This window comes from Limanda limanda, chromosome 13 (genome assembly GCF_963576545.1).
Source record: "Limanda limanda chromosome 13, fLimLim1.1, whole genome shotgun sequence".
NCBI classification, from domain to species: domain Eukaryota; kingdom Metazoa; phylum Chordata; class Actinopteri; order Pleuronectiformes; family Pleuronectidae; genus Limanda; species Limanda limanda.
The window spans coordinates 15,338,525-15,352,505 of NC_083648.1; the positions used below are offsets into that span (position 1 = coordinate 15,338,525).

At 40.1% G+C, this 13,981-nt stretch overlaps 1 protein-coding gene across 2 annotated transcripts; it reads left to right on the forward strand.

Moving 5' to 3' along the window:
* Positions 1-1,502: 1,502 nt before the first annotated feature.
* On the forward strand, positions 1,503-6,031 carry LOC133018688 (spindlin-W-like). Of its 2 annotated transcripts, XM_061085108.1 has the most exons (5): positions 1,503-1,577; positions 2,212-2,253; positions 3,257-3,522; positions 4,060-4,293; positions 4,712-6,031. In XM_061085108.1, exons 2-5 carry the CDS (start codon positions 2,234-2,236, stop codon positions 4,915-4,917), a joined length of 726 nt encoding a protein of 241 aa, XP_060941091.1. In that variant the 5' UTR covers positions 1,503-1,577; positions 2,212-2,233; the 3' UTR covers positions 4,918-6,031. The 2 variants fall into 2 exon arrangements, with proteins under 2 accessions (XP_060941091.1, XP_060941090.1); XM_061085107.1 differs by lacking the exons at positions 1,503-1,577; positions 2,212-2,253 and adding an exon at positions 3,034-3,096.
* Positions 6,032-13,981: the final 7,950 nt, after the last annotated feature.

Consider the following 13,981-nt stretch of genomic DNA (forward strand, 5'->3'; position numbering starts at 1 on the left):
AGACACACTCATGTATGCATGTGTGTGATCATGACTGATTGTTGCTCTGTGATTGGGTGGATGCTCTTTTTTATTTCCACATCGCAGCTGAGTCACACACGTACAGATTGTTTGGCAAAAGATAAAACAAAGAGCTTTCACCCTGAAAAAGCTGTAAGACAGGCCCCCAAGGGTACTGCATCATTCACTCTGCACACCGGCCAGTCCATCATCTGAAGTCTGTTAGAAGAGCCGGGGGCACAGACTTTGTGTTTAGTACGACATCTTGTGGTAGAAATAAGCATTTCAGCCACATGCCATGAAACCGATCCATCCCCTCATTGTTCTATGGCAGCAAATATTTCAAATTAAAGACACATCTGGAGCAGTTTTTTGTTAAATTTATCATGTATTCATGGTGTGTGTAGCGTTTGCTATTAAAAAAGGAAGCAAATATCTAATAATATATGTCAGAATGTCAAATAACATGGTAACACAATGAGTTGTGAAGGAAAGCATAATTTGCATTATGACAAATTAATGATGTAATGTTTGTTTTAGGAATGTCAGGTAAACAATAAACAAACACACATTGACCAATAAGTGTTATTAGGGCCCGAGCACTGAGAGGCACTGACAGACAGTGAAATTGTAAGGATTATTGTTAATTATTATTATTCAGGCAAATTAATTGGCTTTTTGATGGCTTTAACATGCTCAAATTCTTACCAAAATTTGCAGTAAATTAGATTTAATAGAATAAAACAAAAAAATGTAATTTAATTTAAAATTGTATTTACCTCCTGTGCAGAAGTGGGCTGCGCATCTCCTGCGCAGAAGTTGACTGCGCAGGATTCATTAAATTAAATTAAATTCAATTAAATTCAATTATTTAGGTTTTTGTTTTGAATTTTTTAGTGTTTTTTCAGTTTTTTTGGTTTAGCCTTTTTGCAATCTTTTCTAGTTTCCTGTATTGTGCACGTTTGTTTTGTAGGAACCTTAGTTTGTTTTATTATTGCCATTATTATTACCCTCATGATTTGTTTGTTTTGTTTGTCTCTTTCTCCACAAACTGTGTCCTACTACCTATATATATATTTTATGTTTTCTAAAGTAGATACACGCATTGGAGATACAGTATCATATACATATTAAATTGTAGTTAGTCTTAAAACAGTGTAATTTAAATAAAAAAGTTTTAGAAAATATTTGTACACCCCACAAAAATGGGAATTTGCAAGAGGGTCACATCGACTGGAGGAAAATGTGGAATTGATCTCGGGAGGATGATGGGAAATGTGGTTTTGGGACTTTTGCTGCTTCATCAAATTCAAAACACCCCCCCAACATATAACATGATACAAATACAACAATGTACCTGGTTTTAAAATAGAGAAAACTATTAAACGTTCTGTGAGTTTTCAGATACGGAAGTAAACCGAAGGAAAGTGAGTAAACCTGGCCTCAGGTCCCAGAGTGCTTTGGGAACCGAGAGTGCATCCTGGTATTTGTAGTCCACGAACTGGAGTCGTTTCCGCGTTACTAGCCCCTGTTCGGTGGAATCTGCAAAGACAAACACATGTGAAATTAGAGATCAGGTAGGAAGAACACTTTATTCCCGCGGCTCCCTCTTATTCAACTTGTCGACCACGGTATATATCCTGTTTTATTTCTCACGGTCAGTCCTTGTGTGTTCCGCTGAACCCGGTCGCTGCCACCAAGATGCAAAGAGCAGCGCTTTACATGGCGAAGCGTTTCCTTTTGTTCCGCTAGCGTATGTCCAGAAATGCAGGAGGCGAATTCTCGGAAATGTTTCTAATTCATGACAAACTGGGTCTGAAAGGCTTTAACAACATGAGCTAATCGCTGCTTCTAATTATAGACCCTCCGCAGCTCAGCACACCCGACAGTAATGGATACGTCGACAGTCATTCTAGCTAGCTCAGGTGAAGTTACATATTTATTAGCCATATAGTTGTCCGTCTAAATATACTACAGTGTTAGCATGGAGCTAGCATTAGCACGGGCTTGTCGCAGTTAGGTTGTTTACATCCGGTGTTGCGGGTTGATTTGCATGTGTAGGAGCAGCTGGGAGACGAGACTTTGTTGTTGCATTAAAATACTGAATACCGTGTGATGTGTTGTGACCTGACAGGTCAGTGGGGGGGGGGGGGGGGGGCTCGTCCTCTGGCCTCGTCACGTTCACTAACTGACTTGTGTTGTGTGTCACAGGGTGCTGTGAATATATGGAAACATGTCAAAGAAACGGGGCAGGTAGGTTCAGGCTAACCTCTGGTGCACAGTGGTTCACAGGATACTTTCATTCCCACACCAGGAAATACTCTCATGTACTCTTGTCAATTAATGCCCCTTCAATAACAACTTTTTTTCACATTTACTTTGTTTTTCCACATTCCTCCTAAATTCTGTTCTCGTGACTTGAAACTTTCCCCAAACTATTTGACCTATTTTATATTCTATAAGTGCTTATATGAAATCTCTTTTTTTCTCTATTCATTATTGTTTTATGATCAGTTCTTCAGAACTTACTCTGGCTTGTTAGGACAAATCAGTAAAATCAAAGTTATCCGGCATTGGGATGGGTTTGTCAGTAAATCTTAAAGACTCGTCATCAAATCATGAATCTGTAAAGTATCTGAGAGGTTTAAGGGAGTGGCTAATTATAGACACTACAGCTACTTTCAATGAGTTAAATTAGCTCTGATAAATCTTCACAATAATTGTTTACTACCCAACATTTCGCACCTTAATCGCAGAATCTCTGTGAAGTTACCCTGCCATGTTTATATTGTGTATTGTGTATATGTAGAGTAGAGATTTTATCTGATACATTTTACACAGGAAATATATATTTATAAAATTCATGTTTTATATGATTGCTAGTAATAGTTTAACTTAACTTATATATATATATATATATATATATATATATATATATATATATATATATATGTGTGTGTGTGTGTGTGTGTTTATGTATATTAATGTGTAACAGGCTCACACTATTCCATGCGTTCATGTGACAGTTTTGTAGAATAGCATTTTCACTATTAGGGGCGACAGTATCCATATGGAACCCCAGATGTTTGGTAAAAGGTGATGTACCTGTTCATATCTTATCTTAAAGATCGCCTTAGTCAAAACAAATACCCCAAAACTAGAATCGCTCTAAAAATGACCCCAAAAAGTACATTGTACTCGATCTGTAACTAATTTATCAATGCTGTCATTGGTCTTACTCCCTCGGTGTTCCCAGGAAGCGCAGCAGTGGCGAGCTCAGTGAGAGCTCGACGTCGACCCCGACCCTGAGCGCAGACCCTGACAACCTGCTTGGCCACAGAATCCAGCACAACTGGAGGGAAAAGGGGAACATGACCAAGTGGAAAGGCACCGTGCTGGAGCGTCTCACTGTCAACAGCTCCCTCTACATGGTGAAATATGACGGCTTTGACTGTGTCTACGGCATCGAGCTGTTCAAAGACAACCGGGTTTCTAATCTACAGATGCTGACAGAGAAAATCGGTGAGTTTAATGGCATATGATCCCTGGTCATGGACGTATTACGGCTTTGCTTGGGGTTAATTTAATAAAAAATGAAGTGCTGGTTGTTTCTGTAGCTCTTCTGTAGATCCTTTCTGCAGTGTTGTCCCTGAACTTTAGATTGAAATTAAACTGCACATCTTATTTTAAAAGATTTTCTGTTAAAGATTGACTTTGTCTCTGCCTCAGGTCTAGTGTGGTGACTATTATTCCTAACACTAGCTACCCAGTTCTTCTGTTTACTCAAAACACACTGCTGACTGACACATGAAACATAGCCATGTTTTTTTGTCTGCCACTGACGGTTTGTCTCAAACATTAAAACTTTAAATGGAAGCTAAATCAAATCCTGGACAAATCATTTTATAATTATCAATTTCTTATATCCATGAGCTAATGTAAAGCTGTTTTCAGCCCAACTGATTGCTTTTGCAGGTTTTGGTCCTAATTTACCACATTGTCGGGTTTCCATAAAGTTTTCCAGTTAAAATGCTCATCAGTTACTTGTCTTTCTTGCAGTGAATAATAAGATCAAGGTCCCTCCGGGGGCGGAGGAGCTGGTGGGCCGAGCTGTGGAGCATCTGTTCGAGAAGGAGGACGGCGAGAAAAACGAGTGGCGAGGCATGGTGCTGTCCAGGGCCCCCATCATGACCCACTGGTATTACATCACCTACGAGAAGGACCCAGTGCTGTACATGTACCAGCTATGGGACGACTACAAGGACGGAGATCTACGTGTCCTTCCGGAATCAGGTACGTAAATGTCATTGTTGATATGCACAAAACTGCTCCTGTTTCATATCAATTCTGATACTCCTGGAAAGGTGGGAGTCGGGGAACAGGATAAATTTACATAGTCATGCCGTATTATTAAACTCCAAACTCTTTGCCTTTTTTATTTTACATTTTGTGCAAAGTTACCTCTTAAGTCAAGGGAAAGAGAGTACGTTTGTGTTATGAGGTGACAATACTATTGAGTAGGAGTTGGAGGAGACAAGGCCAGGCACACAAATAATGGTTGTGGTTCTCCTTCAAACTGAATTTAAATAAATTCTTAACCTTGCAGTTTTTTAACAAATGTTTAAACTCTGTCTGCTTTAGAAAGAAATCACCTCTTTCACTGGCCTTATTATTTACTTATCTGCCTTTTGTCCATCCATCTCTCCCCCAGAGAACAAACACCTGCTGCCAGCAGACAGGAAGCCTGGTGAGGAGCCAGAGAGCCTTGTGGGTAAACAGGTGGAGTATGTCACAGATAACGGCCTGAAGAGGACAGGATTGGTCATCTACCAGGTCCCAGCGAAACCCACGGTATATTACATTAAATATGACGACGACGTTCACGTCCATGTCTACGATCTAGTCAAGACCACCTAGAACTGACTGTGCGGGTTTCATCTTCAGCTGAGGGCTCATCTTTGTCCCGACCAGTCGTTACCTGTTAAAGTGTTACAGATTCAAGTCCCCCTACAATGGGAGACGCTGTGCCGAAGATCAATATCCCCCTTTCATTTTTATTATTTCAAGTTTTTTTGGCCTCCAGAGGCAAACTCTTACATTGCGAGACATCCTGGTTTTGGAGTCTCCGTTTTTAAGTTGACCTTGGTTCATGACTCAAAGGTTGGCTTCAGTGTAAATAAAGCAGATCTGAGAAAGGTTGTATAGCCCAACAGATGACATGAAGCTTGACGTTAGATTTGGTTCAAACACACTTGTATAGTGCAACTTTCAAACTCCAAATTCAAACTTTTTCTAAGATACACATCGAACCGAAGGAATTTAGATTTATTACCTATACATCTGTGTTTTATTCATATTTGATCTCACTTTTATATGCCTGTGCTATTTATTTCGTCTGGACTATTTGGCTGTGCCGCCGGTAACATTTGAGCAAATCTCCTCTGGTGTGTTTTATGTGTGTCACTGGGTTGGTTTGCTAACTAAAGAAGTAATAGTCATTCATCCAGTTTGCTAATTTTACCATCGTCAGATTTCAGCTGAAGTCTATAGTCACTGATCAGACTCTGTCACATCATGGTTAAAAAAAACACACAGATTCATCTAAAATGTCATGTATCATATTTCTGTTTTTACATTATAATAATATATGAGACTTGCTGATGTTGATGTAAAGTTGTTTCCGTGGTGTTTGTGCTACACACTATTTATGTAGTTCAAATTGGCCACCAACATTGTTTAGTAGTTTGGACTGAAGTCTTTATTATTTGCCAAAAATGAAAACAATGTGAAATGATATTATTCAGGCCTCAAAATATTGTTATTTGTGTCCCTTAATATGTTTTGTTGTGTAAATATAATCTTGAGACATTTTTATGAACGTTAAACAAAGCTGCTCGAAAGTGATTTTTCTCGTCCAGTTATTTGTTAAAGGCCCTTCCAGTGGATACTTTGTCCTATGAACAGTTTGTGGTGGTAAGAAGTACCATACATTATTTAATCTCTCAATAAAAACTTTTTATAAGATTAGGAACATACTTTTTGTTTATAAGAAGCACTTAAAGAGGTCTGTGAAATGTATAGAAGTTGGGATTCAAATCTGTTAGTTAATGTCTATTAACATAATTGATAGTATGCTACATATTAAGATATAATACATAATCCAAGGTTCTGATCTCATTCCCTTCTTTTCGTGTCTGAGACTAAACATCGATGATAGAGTGCCGGGGTTTAACTTTTGAGAATGTGAATATTTTCATTATTAATTGCAGGTCTTATATGTTTATCAACACATGAAACTGAATGTGAAATGCACGAATGATCTGAGAGACGTCTCTATTCGAACTTTATCTAAACAGGGGACACTGTTGAAAAGTGGATGGAGGCAGTTTCAGACTCTACACACAGTTTTCTAATAAATGTTACTGTAATTCAGAAGCATCCCCAGCTTTCACATTATTCCTACAATTACCTTTTTGGTATACTCTGCACATTACACGATAAAACTAGAATAGATAGAAACTTTAGTAAGTGTGAGAGAAAGGTCACCAACATAAATGAGTGGCCTCAGAAAGTTGCTTTGTTTTATGTCAAAGACGAACAGAACATATGACGTCCGTGTAGCTCAGGTGTTGCTGTGTAAAAACACCATATTTGATTACTAGGCAACAGGTCAATCAACCTCACTGCATAAATAAAACATGACAAACGTATACCAGTAAAATGTAAACCTAATTGCAAGAGGTGAGCAGACGCATTGTCAAGTTGTGTTGACACATGTCAGGTTCCAACATGTAGTGCTGCTTGAAGTTTACACCTATAAAACAGGAAACACTCGAGCTGACTCAGACGAGAGGAACGTCTCTGCAGCATAGGGGTCGGTGATACGTCCAATTACGATACAAACATAAAAATATTCACATCAGTCTATATCGATAATTATAATAAATGTCACTTTATTAACGGTTAGATTTTTGCTCCCATGTGAAGGATGTGATTTTAAACTCTTCTCCATTATCAGAGAATGACAAACACTTCAACAAAACATTTAGAAAATCCTATAGATCAGTAACATGTTTTACCTCCTCATTTTGCTCAATGCATAAGCATTACATCAATGTATTTTGAACGTTTGTTATATTGCTATTAATGGAAATGACATTGCTATAGTTATTGATATTACTTAAGCTTTTGTAGATAATAGACATTTATAGATGTTTATCTTTTGGAGCTGTTATTTTAGGGGTTTTGATTTCTGCTTTTGGGGTCTTAGGCCTGCTTTAAGCCGGTGATATTTGCTTTGACTAGGTACTTTCATCTATCTTTAATATTTAGTTTTTCATATTTACCAAAGAAACAACACCTCTTACATCTGTTACATGGACTAAACAACACTAACATAACATGAGCAGAAAATATTGCTCTGTGAGGCTTTACTCAACACATGCATGCTGTAATCCCCACAATAACTCTGGTAACATGCTGTTGTTAATCAGCTCTAATGTTTGCAATGTTAAACATCATATTTGAGCAGGTTAACATGCAGAAAACACAAAGGTCATCTAACACTGGTGGGAGGGTCAGCATCTTTGTGAAATTGGACAAATAACAATTTTGCCCTGATGATGGCACTAGATGAATTCATTCTAAAGGGATATATCTCCTGGGAATAACCAATACCTGTACAAACCTTTATGGTCACTGGATATTTGGTGAGATATTTGTAACATAACTTCCAGCTTAATGCTTAAAATTAACTAGTATAACTCCTAAAGATGAAGTTTCCCTCTAGTTCAGCTGCTTCACCAGTTTTTTTGCCAGTTTTAATCAAACTCATGATTCGCTTGTGTATTTAAAGGCCAATGAAATCAGAAGAGCAGAAACTATTAACACAGCAGCTAATTAAGGATCGGAGTCATCTGAATGTGTTCATCTTACAGCAGCAGGTTCTCGATATAAACTCAATTTCATCATAATCCTCATTATTAGTTGTGCCTCATAAAGAGAGCTATCAAAACTCTGCACACACTGACCAGGCAGCAGCAGTTATTCGTCCTACAGTCACTGGTGCATCTTAAAGGGAACATCATTAAGATGATTATAGGATCATATAATTACTCATAACTGCCTGTCGTTAATCTCTACAATTCATTTTGATGGTTTGTTTCATGTTTGTAAATGACTCGGCAACAACAAAATGATATCAGACTTGACCCTGCTCAGACATTTGCAATTATTTTTATGCCAATAACGATCTGCCGTGAGGTGGAGCTTCGGTCTGAGCTCAATCTGTGTCTGTTCGTCAAATGTCAGCCTTGCTTTGATGGTGAGCAGAAATCTCCTCTCCTGATTACCCCCCCCTGGCCACACATGTAGCCACACGCTGACTGCCCGCCCCCAGAGTCCCTCCGAGGGGGCAGGGTGCTGCTGGTGACGGGTGCCAGTACAGACGTCGGGGAACAGTTGGCATACCATCACGCCAGGCTGGGCGCCCAGATAGTAACGACAACGAGGAGGAAGGACACGCACTACACAAGGTCTGCGCTCTTGAGAAATGTGTCTGATGCAGTTTGTCACCTGTTGTGCATTTCTCGCACTATCTTCTACCATTGTCTTTCTTTGCGAAACCATCTGCCCGGACTCCTGGCAACAGATCCAATCATCCGGACATAACAATTATAAACTGGAGTTTATGAGCAGACTGTGAGTCTGGTCACAATGAGGCACCATATGGGCCTGTGATGTGTGATTCTGTCCCCTGCCAGTGGGGGGTGGTCACAGGTGCCTGGGGTGAGCATGTCTTCATCCCTGAAATTGATCAGACTCTCGCCCTTCTTTGTGTTTACCAAGCACTATACATTCAAATGTAAATGTAAAAATTATGATACCAGCTGTACAAGCAGAAAGCATCATAAAATGATTATTATCTCTGCTTTCCACCTCAGTAGCTTTTTTAATTTACATTAGGGCAGGAGATTTACATGTGATTTGAATGTTCTGTATGAAGCTAAAACCAGCAGTTTATCAGCCAATGGTTTTTATTATCATGAGGATGCAAGAGGGAAACGTCTGCACGATGCACGACACTATTTAAACACCTTTATAAGATCATATTCATAGAATCCTCGCCATCTATTTTTTCCTGGGACCTTCCTCCAAAACCTTGTAACTTTGTCTGGATTCTTATTGGCCAATGAAGCAATGCACTTGACTCGTTTGTGTTGCTAAGCAACCCAAGCCAGTCCCTGTTTATATATACAATGCATTTGTAATTAAAACGTTTGCAGAGACCTTCCTCCATGATCTCATGGCCGTACCATAGAGTCTATATAAAAAAGGGGCAGCACACGTTGTTAGTGATCATCTCAACAGGAGATGGAGACGTGATTGATTTTTTTTCTTCACTTTTAGTGAAGATAAAGATGATTCATCATTTTTGATGGAACTTCCTGCCTTTATTTCAGCTTAGGATTTTAAAAATGGTGAAACTGCCCTACTTTGTATCCATCTCATGGGATTTAATATAAACAAAGTAACTAGAAATTAGAAATTAGCTAGATTGCATGTTCTAAACACCATACATACAAAATGTGGGATGCATAGTAAGTTATCTCATACAGCTATCCAGGTTATAACAGAATAAACAGTATGTTGTATGTTTTCATATTGTTTTTAAGGAATTTCAATAGGTTTATCTATGCTCTGCTCCTCTGCAGTGTATGTTATGCACAAGGTGGAACTTGGCATATTCTACAGTCTCTTAGTATGTGACTGTAACCGTATTTTTCCTTCTCTTCTGTCAGTTAGTTTTCCTCAACCACATGACCATGGTGTCAGAGAGCAGGATCAGACTTGTGTCTTCACCGATGTGTGAACACACCTATGGGTCTTTGTGGTGACTGTATATCTTTTATTTGCTCTGGCCTGTTTTCTAATCTGTTTACTAACCTGATTAAACGATTAATTTATTAATCAAAACTCAAAAAACAGCCAAGGTCTGCATCCACCTTAATACAAAGACTAAATAATGGCACTAAAATGTAGCACCGGCTAAAACAAACAACTTACTTACAAGGATATGCTCGTTCCTTGTTTTTTTCTGATCCTATAGGGACCTAACACTACTTCTAAGTTCACACTGTGTGGTCTTCCTTCACACCATGCAGCTCAGCAGTGTCACATTGTAGAAATCCAGGTCAGGATCACACTTGGATCCTGACACTCGACTCTCATAGTTGTTTTTTGATACCGTCATTATTTCGTGTGTATTTCCACCATGTTGACCTCTCCTGCAAAACTAGGAACCTGTCTCCCCTTTTAATTCTCATGGTCAGTCTGAGCCGTCACATACTGAACATACAGGAGTGCTAACCACTAGAGATGTATACCCCTCTTAAGGACATATAGGAACCGATTTTTGGAAATTTCCTACCACCAGAATAAACAGTTAAACAGATCTGAAGACATTAAATGTAAAATTAAGTCATCTTATATGATAACTTTACTCATTTGATAATGGTTTTCATCTGTGTCTGATTAATTTATATTTTTATTCTTACAATGTATTGTGACCTTTTTGGATCAAAAAAGCTGAACCAGATTCAGGGATTGTAAATCAGCCTTGGCTAGAAATCAGACACACGTCACATGTTTATCAAGTTCCTGCGACCTGTTACAACAATGTCCCTGTCTAATAAACAAATAGGTTCACATAGTAAAGCATCTAGTTTTCTGTCAGCAGGTTATCTCATTAAGGAAGGCTCTTATGTTATAGAAGAACAGAGCGGAGTAAAGAGAGGGCTTTGTTTTCTTTGTTATCTTCTCTGCATCCAGTGTGTGTTGAATGAGAGGATTTCAGGTCTAACCGTCATGTTGGCGCTGATGTGAGAAAATGCAGAAACAGAGGTTTGAATTGAGAGGTTTTTATTTTACATATACAAAAGGCGAGTTCCAGTACAGATTAATGGATGAACATTTAGACATGATCTGAAAACAGTAATACCAGGTTATTTGAGTCTGTTTAGAACAAAATGTGCTCCTGTGTGTCGTTATTACAGAATTTCCCCAGGATTATGGAGCAGCTTTCAATGAATATCACTGGGTCAAATGATGCTTTTGATTGCAATTTTGAGTGTAATTAACATATCTGAATACACACATTACACATCAGGGCTGGATCAGAACATTGTTCATGAGTTTTAAAGGGAAGATTTGACGTTTTTCTGAATAAAGCCAGCAGCGAGCCAGCAAACAGATTCTCAAGCTAAGATGCTCGCAGGCTGACGTGGACTGAAGAGCCCTGCTTGTGCTGAGAGGCAGACTGGGACTTGTTGTTCTATCATCAGCGTCACAACAAAATCACTAGTCTTCCACTCAGCACCACCAACACTTTCCCTCCTCGTCCCCTCCTTTCACTGTCCACGTCAACTGCTTCAATCTGTAATAAAAAAGAAAAAGGGACAAGTTTTTTACACCCCCGAGCCTCGAAGTACTTACGCCTCAACATTCCCTCCACTCTACTGCTGTTAAAAATGCTATATATTGATTATATCACCAATATTAGGAGGGAGGGAGCATTTCAGGATATATGTGTGTGCAGAGCGTTAGACCACCGGCGAGTGGTGTGTTGATAGCTTGTGAACTTTAGATGTTGGAGATGGGAGACACCTCCTGTCTCTGTGCTTCCCCTCAACCTATTTCTCTCTGAAGCCTGTTGACATTCTATCCTCCCTTTGTTGTTGTAATGCTAACCTTTCAGATCCTCTCAAAAAAGGGGGACAGGAGGGAGGAGGGGGTGAGGAACACACATTTACAATGATCGAGAGAAACAGAGATAGAGGGGGTCACAGCAGAACACGTAGAAAATATCAAAAGGTTGTTAACGGAAACTCTAAAAGCTGAAAACTAACAGGACAGGAGTGTGAACGCATAATATCCACAACAGTGTTTTGTGTGTGTGTGTTTTTCTATCCAATAGTCACAACTGGACTGAGAGAGAGCGAGAGGGAGGGAGAAGAGAGAGGAGACAGACAGATTGTCCTGCATCTCTAGTATTTTTCTGAGCTGGTAGCTATGCAACAAGACTGGGAGTCAGTGGAAGAGGGGGATGGGAAGCTGGGGACAGTTTAGTGAGAGGAAGGAAGCGAGGAAGGTAGGAAGCGAGGAGGGATGGATAGAAAGGGAGGAGGAGGAGCAGGAGGGGGTCCTTGAGTGCAAACTGGAGAAAAGAGGAGTGCTGAGCAAGGCAACAAGAGTACACCCCACAGCAGATGGCCAATAAAGTAATTTCAATTTGGTATTGATTAAAGGCAAATAATCACTTAATTTGCTTTGGCTCTTGACATTCAAGCATATGCCACTGGTAAAATCTCCAGTTTAGTTTCCTGCATTGAACTGGTTGTGTTAATATTCAGCAGACACGTCAGCTTAATTTTTAAAAAAGCAAATAAACGTGTTTGATCGCAGCTTTGAATGAATTGTGAGCAGCCCTCGACGTGCAGGGAGCTGTCCAGCGCGTCGGTGCTGAATGACGCCCTACTTTTTTTCCTCCGCGTCCATCTCCTCCTCAGCATCTCGACTCCGGCCCGCGAAGAAAAAGAAGAAAAAAAAACCCAGGCCACCTGTTGCTGCACCGAAGTTTTCTCTCTGGAGGTTTTAAAGCCACGTTGACCTCTGATGCGCGACGTGCATCCTGTTTCGCGGGTGCTGGTGCTGATCTGGAGTCAAATCTCAGTCACATTTTCTGTCAAATCACAGCAACATGTCATGATAAACATTCAGCCCCCCCCCCCTTCCCTCCCCTCCCCTCCTCCCGCATCCAGCAGCACCACCACCCTCAGGCGAGGCAGGAAGAGGAGGAAGCGGCTGGTATTTCATTCCCATTTCTGTTTCCTCCTCTTCCATCCATTTTCTTCATCATATTTATCATATCTCATGGGGAAAAAAGCACTGCAAACATATTTGACATCCTGCAGAAATAACCAGCCCTGCATCCTCTCCACTAACCCTCCGGCACTCACCGTTTATCGTCGGGGAACAACAGGTGCTGTTTGGGTTTTTCTTTCAGGGATCGGGGAGCCTGTGCGCCCTCCCATCATCCACAGCTCCGCGTAATGATGGTGGTCGTATGGAGATGTTACTGGGTAGGCTGGCGTGGAGGGGGGACGGGAGCGCTGCGTTTATATACGTCCGCTGCCCGGAGAGAACAAGGCGGGGGCGGGTCGCTGCTGAGTGACGACTGAGAGAGGAGGCCAATTGACGAGCTTTCTCTTTTTTCTTTTCCATTTTTTCTTCTTTTCCTTTTTTTCTCCAGACCTTGTTAAGGGTGCGGCCCCAAAGCAGCAGCCAAATTACATTATATGAAGGTTATAAGGGCGCGTATGAATAAAACATATGGAGACCCAGGGTGTACATGGATGGAGTATACCCCTCTGGGTTCTATTTTAAGAAAACAGCTTGTCACCAATACCGGCTCATGACTGCTGATAGTCTTCTGAAATTATGTCATGATTAAAATCTGCTGATGATTTATTTGTCTCCCATACTGCATCCTACTCCTCACTGGCGTTGTGAAGTGAGTGTTGATTTATAGATTTTAAGTGTCTCGGCTGTGGCGCCTCTAGATACACAAGAACATCTCTGATTAATGTCATTGAACTCCCTATTTTTAATAGATGGAGTCAATTTCATAGGCTGTATATGGCAATATAAGGAAAAAGAAAATATGCATAATACTCAATTGAAATCACGCGTCCCATAAGAGCAGATGTGATTGTATTAAAGCTGAACTGTTGAGTTCCAGATTAGGCCTCTAATTAACTGGCAATGGAAACAACCGGAGTGAAATGTTACACACCTGCAGGGCTGTGGGACCTGCACAACCACAACACAACAAATTGATGAGTTGCTGCAAAACACAACTGCTGATTTACCCTCCAGTGAGAATACATTCACACACTTTATATGCACATTATATAATCACAAC